At 36.0% G+C, this 10000-nt stretch overlaps 1 protein-coding gene across 23 annotated transcripts in view; it reads left to right on the forward strand.

Annotated features, from left to right (window-relative positions):
• LOC125032153 (transcription factor CP2-like protein 1) overlaps positions 1-10000 on the forward strand; it is a 58744-nt gene that overhangs the window by 1256 nt on the left and 47488 nt on the right. For 11 of the 23 annotated variants that reach the window (XR_007115536.1, XM_047623219.1, XM_047623226.1 and 8 more), the window contains exons 2-3: positions 1-48; positions 718-890. The exon at positions 1-48 is cut by the window's left edge and continues 90 nt beyond it. The exons of 1 other annotated variant lie outside the window; for it this stretch is intronic. Coding sequence is in view for 16 of the 22 variants with exons in the window: in XM_047623219.1 (XP_047479175.1) it covers positions 1-48; positions 718-890 (221 nt within the window). In the remaining 6 variants the exon portion in view is untranslated. Of the gene's footprint in view, positions 49-80; positions 323-717; positions 891-7964; positions 8097-8311; positions 8593-10000 lie in introns of those variants that run through there. 11 more of the 23 variants (XM_047623213.1, XM_047623217.1, XM_047623214.1 and 8 more) reach the window with 9 other exon arrangements.

The raw sequence follows: 10000 nt of genomic DNA on the forward strand, positions 1-10000 counted from the left end.
AACATATGTTTTACTCGTGTTGGCATAATGTGTATGGAGACCAAAAGGGTATGTTGAAATATTAGTGTATGACCGCATGGTGATTGCATAATAGAGCCTTTTGCTTCAGACCAACTCAGGATTTCATGGGACGTGTCTTTTGTGAAGTGCCCTTTAACGTGCATTGAATTAGTCCTGCAGGATCACTATTAGTTCGAACCCTTAGTATTGAATCCCGCCGTCAGTAGTGAGATTGACTTCATCACCTGCAGTGTAATCCCATCCCTTTACCCTCCCCCCCTTGGCGTTAGGGATTCACTCGTTATTCTTTTAGTCCACACCGGTAAGTACTTGAGTAGTGAAGTTGTTCAGGTGTAATGTTACATCTCCCTGTTATCATTTTAGTGAAACGTGCACGTATCCATTCTCATTTGATTCATTTCTCACGAGCAAGTGTCTCTACCACTTAGATGTATACAGGCTGTGTGTGTGCAGAAAATGTAAATGTCGTTAATGCATATACAGTGAAATATAATGAAGAAAAAAATATAAGTTTGCATATACGTACGGATATATATATGTATACAGTATATATATATATATAATGTATATACATACGTATATTATATATACTGTATATACATTATATTTATTTATATATATTTTATGTATACATATATATATTGAATATATATATAAGAAATGCATACATACATATATGTGTACACATACATACAGGCTGCGAAGACCGAATCCCTATCCACATGAAGGGAGGAAGGTCCTTGATGACAACACACCCTCATTTAGTATCCACAGTGTACCCAGATCAAGCCACAGCAGCATCCTGCACGCACAGCTACAGAAAACCGCATGCTGCATCCTGTAACTATCAGGGGATCACCTGTACACAGGTATGTATTTCTCCCGTATTATAGTTTTGTTTGCGTGCGTCTTGAAACGTTAATTTCAGAATGTGGAAACGTTGGCGACACACGTTTCTGTAACAAATGCCGTAGTTTTTTTGTTTTTGTTTCTTTGCTGCTGTCACTAATCTATTCTCCAAAATTAGAAGAATTAATGGGAGACTGGGATCCATCCATGTTTGTGTAATATGAATAACATAAGTAACGTTGTGTTAGCGAGTGATCTTTTCGGTGAACTGCTCGGTAATAAGTCTGCCAGACGTACGACAACACTCACATTATTATTACTCTCAGGTGCAACTCACATCGAAGGGATTATTGTATCACTTCCACTAAATTGATGTTTTTTTTCTTTATTTTTTTATCATACGGCATCACACATTAGAATCCTTTTAATGTGCATCAGGGCGAAATCAATTACCGTGCAGTTAGTAGTGTTGTGGTAAAGGGTCCTTGGGGATGAAAAGTTATTTCTTTCTTTTTTTCTGACTTTGGATACACACATGCTCGTGCGCGCGCACAGACACACACATATGTTCATATATATAAGTACGTACATAAACATATAAATATTTATATATAAACGCATATATATACATATATATATATATATATATATATATATATATATATATACATACATGCATACAAACAAAAACAAACCTATGCGCTAAACATTTCTTGTGACAGTAGCATTCATCATTACTGTAGCGTACATAATACATCCGTTTTACAAACATGTAATTGAATCAAACCGGCAGTATCATTGGAATATTTATTGGAATACTAACCCTATTACTTTACATGAATCGCCCATTACATCTTTTATACATGTATATATTTTACTTTCTTTTTCTTTTTTTTCTTCTTTCCTTGTCTCTTTCTTTACTCACTTCTAAGTAGTTTCTCCAGAATTCAGAAAGTTTTTTATGATAGGGGACACCTAGTCAATTAAGGGAACAGTTTTTAGCTACTGGTATATTATATGACAGGGCTATCCATGTCTTGTAATTAATATGACAGAAAGTTACGAGAGAAAATGGACGATCGTTTCTGACTTTTTTTCGTATATTTTCGTTGCGCACTCTGCTTCGTTTATTTATTATTGGTTCATTATCAATATTATTGTTAACATTATTGTTATCAATATTATTGAAATTTTTATCGTTATTATTGCTAATATGATTATTTTTATTGTTGTTATGATGATGATGATGATGATTATTATCATTATTATTATTGTTATTATTATTTTTATTATTATTATTATTATTATTGATTTTATTATCATAATTGTTATTATTACCCTCATTGTTATTATTGTTATATTATTATTATTATTATTATTATTATTATTATTATTGTTATTATTATTACTGTTATTAACGTTATGATGATTATCAGTATTATTGCTATTATTATAGTTATTATTATAATTATTATTATAATTATTATTATTATTATTGTTATTATAATTTTTGTTGTTATTATTATTTTCATTGATATTATTATTAGTAGTAGTATTACTAGTACTGTTATTATCATTATTACTATTGTTATCATTATTACAATTATTAGTTACATGTTTAGTGTAGAAGGTAAAAAACGATTCAGGTTTTATATCTTTCCTAAAGAAAAGAGAGAGAGAGAAACAAAAAAATCATTATATCAATACATTGAACTTTTCCCTCCCTGAAGGTAAAGTGTAGCTAATGCAAGCTGAATACATGAGCACGATACCCAAACTCATGGAGGCCAGCATCCATATTAATGCAATTGCTGTCGTGCAGGTGCATCATTGCTAGTTCCGTCAGCCATGCGTCCTTTTTTGCGATTTTGGGAAGATTATGTGATTTTTTGACTATTGTTCGACCTCTGTTGGTGTCTATTACAACCTAATTATCTGTAGATTTTCTTTTATCCGAACTCTGTCATTGTATTTTAAGATTTGATGTGATTGAAAGTGTCACTGTTCACCGTAACGAGGACACGGAGGGTAGGAAGAGATTGTCTTCGTTGACAGGATTATCACATTGATATGAAACCGATACCTCCACACTGCATTTTATACACTATTTGCTAAAGGTAAACGGTTCCCAGTTGTGGTTGTTTTACCGCATTGTCTAGGAAATGAAAAGTGATGTTCTGTATTAAGTACAGGAGATGTTGAAGTCGGTAGTTGAGAACAAGGTTGGGTCATTCAGACCAAGAAGATATAGATTTTTTATTTATCTTAAACGTTCAATTTTAAAAACTCACTTGTTTGACGAGAGGCTTACGTTAAGTGACCATGTTACAGCTTTTGGGTTCTTTTTAATGCATTCTGTCGGTGTGTATACTTTGAAACGTATTTGCAGCATTACAGTGAAACTGTTTTAAGTCTGTAGGCCCTTTAAATTGCTCATCGTCAGTCAGTTGTTTCACTAATGTTTCGGTTATTGTTCTCTGCATCTAAGGTAGAACTATCCTCATCGCCCTGTCTCAAAAGTACGTTTCGTTATTTGTTAAGCGATTGCTTCGCGGAAAGCTCAACATTCCAATTATTTTCGTGAATCGCATCTCCTCCCACTATATAAAAACTATATATACATACATAGACACATAGCATATACAGGGTGTGTAATTCGAAGTTCTCGCACCCCTTCGGACACGCATAATGTGAAAGCTGTATGATTCCCGTAGTCAGATCAGGGAAATGCCCGTAATGTTATGCTGTTGTTGTCTCGCTCGCCGTCGTCAAGTTGTGTTGTGCTACCATTCCCACCTTCACAAATGATACTCTCGTCGATGGTGAGTCGCTGAAATCGAGCTTAATCTTGCCCATCCCATGTCTCGTAGTGGGAGGATTCGCGAATCGGGGCTGGGGGGGAAAAGGGGGCCTGATTGGTATTAATTTTGTCTTAGGCAGAGGTTTCAGGCGTCGGGGATTCGAAGCCCTGCGTGGGAGAAAAGATGGAGAAGGACGTGGATGCTGGTGTGATTTGTGGAGTACGGAAAGATTTGTTTTCTCTCTTTTTTAGGGGGTTATTTCTTTCCGTTTTGTTTTTTGTTTATTGAGCGGTTGGCGCGAGGAACGTACATACCTACGGCCATGGAAGATTATTTGCGCCATGATTGGTATTAGCAGTAGTCGATGATTCATGTCTAATTGCGATACTAGATTAGTGATTGTGAAAAGCTTCTCCATTTTATAAGTTATTACTGTAGAATTTCCATCATTTTTTTATGGTATTCAAAATGTATTGGGTATCCATCAAATTTTCTGGTAGAACAAACTTTATTGCCTCTCGGGGTGTGTACCCATGCATGCATTTTTTTTTTTTTTTTTTTAACTATCATTTCCAATTAGCGCGAACATATTTCAAAAATTGGCTTTCACTAACGTCTGCCCCTGAGAAGTCCAGGGTCCATTCTGGGTCCATTTTCTTTCTTTTCTTCATATCGAAAAAAAAAAAATCCCTTTTAAAATCAAGTCCGTACACGTCACTCCGCCCCTCAGTGGAAATACCCAAGCGATCGTCAGAATTTACCGAGTTCAATTTTTCACCTGAAGTGTAATTTTTTTTTGGTTTTGTATACTTGTAATGTCTGTTCCGAGGACAATACATCGTTTAAGTTGTAAGCACATTGAGTTTTTATTTGTGTATGAGATACATAAACCCATGCATGAACTTATTAAGAAGCGGATGAGTTTAACTTATGTGACCTCATTTTTTTGAGATGTAAACGTTCATGTTAACAAACATGTCAAAGCAAAGCAAAGAGAAATATATATATATATATATATATATATATATATATATATATATATAACTAGCGTGTTCACTTTGTTGGAGTATTTCAATCGGGTTACAAAGGCTTATCACACACACACACATACACACACACACACACACACACACACACACACACACACACACACACACACACACACGCACACACGCACACACACACACACACACACACACACACACACACACACACACACACACACACACACACACACACACACACACACACACGCACACACATATGTATATATGTGTATGTGTACATCTATACATGTATATATGTGTATATGTATATATGTGTATTTGTACATATATACATGTATATGTGTATATGTATATATGTGTGTGTGTGTGTAGGTATGTGTGTATGTTCACACACATATATATGTATATATGTGTATATGTATATGTGTGTGTATATATATATGTATGTATGTGTGCATGTATGCATACGCGCGCACGCACACACACACAAACCCAAACACACACACACGCACACACACACGCAAACACAAACAAACACACACACACAAACACACACACACACATGCACACACACACACACACACACACACACACACACACACACATGCACACACACACACACACACACACACGCACACGCACACGCACACGCACACGCACACGCACACACACACACACACATGCACACACACACACACACACACACACACATGCACACACACACACACACACACACACACATGCACACACACACACACATGCACACACACACACATACACATGCACACACACACGCACACACATGCGCACACACACACACACACACACACACAAACACACAAACACACACACAATCACACACACAAACACACACACACACACACACATATATATATATATATATTTATATGTATATATATATTTTTTTCCCTCTTTTTAACTAATCGGGGGCAGAAAGATGTGCGAGTCATGTTAGGATGTATGGGGTTCTGTAATCAGATTATAAAGAAGCTGAAAAAAACGAAAAGTAAACGGCAGACAGGCGTTCCTTGTGGAAAGCGCAACATTTTTCATACAGACTCTGGCGACGAAGCTTTGCCATAAAAGAGTGTATTAAGTTCCTTCAAAGTGCGTTAACTTCGATCAAGACACTTGGTAAAAGTTGAATTCGAAATAATTTAAGATTTAAAACAACAACAACATTAAAGTGCGCTTGATAATGAGTGTCAGTGAAACCAGTTGCACGGTAAAGCAAGGTCACAGATACCTCCACGCTTTCCAGCCAAGTGATGCTTCTGATAATTAGTTCTATAAAATCAACTAATTCGACTAATGACTCACGAACCGCGTTTTATGAAATAGAACAAAGAAATAATAACATTGCTTCAAAGACATGGCGCCTGTCGAGGTGTTCAACAAGTGTTTTGAAAGTTAGAATCCCAAGAGATTGTGGGTTATTCCATAGAAGAAATTACGCGGGAAAATAATTTACCAAATTGATTTAGAAAAAAAAAAAGACTTACGTGCCCATTTTTTTAAAAGTTCGAATTCCAGAGCTAGAGAGTTGTTTTAATGCTAGGATAAAGGAGAAAATGTTGGCACTTTTTGGAAAAAATAACATTCACCATAAAAGTATGAAAGAAGCGGAGAAGCATTTCAAGTGAGTCTGGGCAGAGTATTATAAATCCGACCAAACAAAAGGTTTCTGTAGGTAATGCAAATTCCTTATCGATTTATCTTCAGATGTAGATCCCCGCAAGCATAAAATTTATTGATCCAAAGCTTCAAAATCCTCCGGTGGAATTATAAGAATGTTTGTTATGTCGGTTAGATGGCAGGTCAGAATCATAGAATTTAAGTATAAAGATCTCAATTAATGTATATCTGAATGTTTTTCATATTCTGGTTTAATGGCAAGTCAAAATTAAAGAATTTAGTGCACAGGTTTTCAACTGATACATGTATCTGCAATGTTTGCAAAACCGTAATCGAGATGTATAAGCTACCATATAAACAACGCAATTTCAAATAAAATATATAGCAAAATAAAGATTTTCCAACCAACAAACACTTATAAGACACAGATATTTTATTACCACATAGCCGTACTCACGAAACTCACGTAAAAGGTGACCTTCATGAATGCCTTTCTGCGGCGCGTAGTCTCCATATTTCAAGGTCTCCAAGACAATGGACGTACAGTACACCCATACGTACATAGACCGTCCGCCTGGGAACGAATGGAAAAGTACGCATTTGCGTGTCGAGATGCCTGCTGGGATAGCCGTAATTGTAGGGGAGCGTATATATATATATATATATATATATATATATATATATATATATATATATACATATATATGTATATATATATATATATATATATATATATATATATATATATATATATATATATATATGTGTGTGTGTGTGTGTGTGTGTGTGTGTGTGTGTGTGTACAGTTGAAGGGATCTTATATATTTAGGAGTATTATCATTATTATTGCTATTATTATCATTTTAATATATGTATACATATATATGTATATATAAGGTATATATTTATACACATACATATATAGATATATAGATAAATAGCTAGCTAGATAGATACAGACATAGACATTTGCATATGTATACATATATATATATATATATATATATATATATATATAACACAATCACACACATATATATGTGTGTGTGTATGATAATAATACTACCAATAATCGTAATAATAATAATAATTATAATAATAATAATGTAATGGTAATATTGATGATATCAATAGAAATAGTAATATAATAATGATAATAATTGTGACAACATATGTTTGTATGTCACATAGATACGTATATATATAGATATATGTTTATATATATGTATATATATACATACATATATATATATATATACATATGATAGATATAACACACACAATATGTAAATATATATATATATGTATATATATATTGCATGTGTGTATATTTGTATGTATACGTATACATAGTATACCTAAACAGTCATACGCACATAGATACATATCTACTGTTTCTATATATTATAGAAACAATTCCTCAGGGGTTGTAATCAAAAGGACTTTTATTAGTAATAAATACTGCGTGACATTTCTCACACGAAACGTAGGGGCGCGTGGAGGGCGCGCCTGTCTGGCCAAGCTCCTCCTCTGCCCACTTAGAACAGCCTGTCATTGACTCTCCTGGACAGGAAATTTCCAATGCTTTTTTTTTTCACTCCTCGCTCGCCCTCTCCCCTCTCTTGCTTGCATGCTTTCCCCAACAGAGCATTTCCTTTCGACCAGGCCTTCGCTCGCAAGCACAGCCCGTCTCCCAAGCAACCATATCCTTTCAGGAGCAGTATCCCCGGGCATTTTAGGGGTGACATTGCCGTGAGGAAATGTAAGTGAGATAAAGTGCCCCGTGATTCATCCATGGGGCCTCTCGCGCGCCGTGAACATATTGCTGCCTCGAATTCCTCCCCGCGGAAAAAGCTCTCTTGAAAAGGCTACCGGGCCATTCATCCAGCCTTTCTCCTCGACCCCAGTGCTTTATTCCCCAAGATCATCGTGGTTCCGCATTTCTCCGATTTTCTCGGTATTTAAACGCGGCTTTTGGTGTCGGGCGCGCGGCGAATAAATATTAGACGAGCACATTGTTGGAACATTGCAGCAGTGTCTGTGGATGGATGCATTCCTTCACAGGGCATTGTTGAATGAATATTTAGAACTGTGGCGAGGTGAGGAATAGCGCGAGCGAATCGAGTCGTAGAGTTGATTAACATAACGAAAGTACTCCAGCTTGTTAGCTTTTTGTAACTTGTCACTGATGGAAGAAGTTATTTGAGAGGGAAGAGAGAGAGAAACGCACATATCCTGGAGGCACTCCTGTTCACCTCGTAAGTTAACTAAGGCGAAATAACGGAGGTTTTCTCGCCATTTCTCACCCATTCACACCTCATTCATGCACGGAGGATGGCACTGCATGTAGTCCTAGCCCCCTGTGAGCCTAGACTAGGGAGGAAGGGCCCCGAGACACAGTAACTCGGAGAACACCTTCAAACGTGATATATTTTGAGAACGGTGGGCTACTTGTTCAAAAGTATTCAATGGGCTTTAAATACCACGGGATGGCACCTTTATCACTAATTACAATGAGATAATTGCCGTTTTTGAGTTTTTATTAATATGCCATTTTTTTTTTCTTTTTTTTTTTGTTGGTAGTGTTCTCTGCTGTTTTTACATGTTTGTAAAGGTTCTTTGTAAAAAAGATATTGTTTACATACCTCATATCCTGGTCACTTAGTTATTAGTTATTTTAGAAACTGAATGAAAATGCATGACGAACCTTCACAAAATTTTGGAGATCAAAATTTGCCCGGTAGATTTTAGCGAAATATCTCGGAATTCTTTGGCATACCTGATGATTTTCTGGGGTAGTTTGGTTCCCACAGCCATGTAGTACACGGAAATTTTGCCTGTAATGAACAGAAGTCTGAAAATAGACACTTTTCATGTATGGCACTATCTTAGCAAGTTTGATTTTAACAGAATTGTGTGACGAATACTTTGGTACATTTTACAGGAAAATCTAGTATAATAATCGAAACTACTCGCTAGTATATGAAATAATCAGTATAGGCAAAAAAATGACGTCTGAAATGAAGAAAATAGGTTACAGAAAATGCCGCAGAAAGAGTAAGCCCAGGGCGATCAGGTGGGGGTCCAGGGGAGGAGACCTTGATAGGGAAATACAGCGATTGGATGGGGGCTCAAAGCGAAACCCTTGGTTAGGAAGTTTTTGGGTTCATATTGGAATGTTTGTGGATTTCCGAGGAACGGCTGGAGTAGTATGGACATAGTCTCATCTGGGTGCGGTCACTTCGTAAAATTGCTAATACTTTCATTTATGTCATTTACAATGAAAAATAACAAAGAGATTCATGCATATTAGTGATGATAATTGAAAAACGGAATAATAATTGCATATTTTGGATGGCTGTGGGAAACTAAAAAATGTCCAGTTTTTGTTTAGGGTGAACAATGATTTCCACTACATGCACCAAATGTGTGTCGGAATTTAACAAAACCTTTTGTTTGTGTCAGTGTGAGTCATGAAGAGAAGAGTTCTTTATTACTGTGTCCTAGACTGACCCATTGATGCCTGGATGGCAAATATAGATGTATTTACTGATAGATGGCTCCTCGAGTGCTCAACCAATTGCCGCCTGGGATGGCATTTACGTACATGCCATACTCCCCAATTATTTGATTTTTCCAAGTGTATTGTATTACTGTTGATATTGT

Source organism: Penaeus chinensis, chromosome 14, assembly GCF_019202785.1.
Source record: "Penaeus chinensis breed Huanghai No. 1 chromosome 14, ASM1920278v2, whole genome shotgun sequence".
Lineage (NCBI taxonomy): Eukaryota > Metazoa > Arthropoda > Malacostraca > Decapoda > Penaeidae > Penaeus > Penaeus chinensis.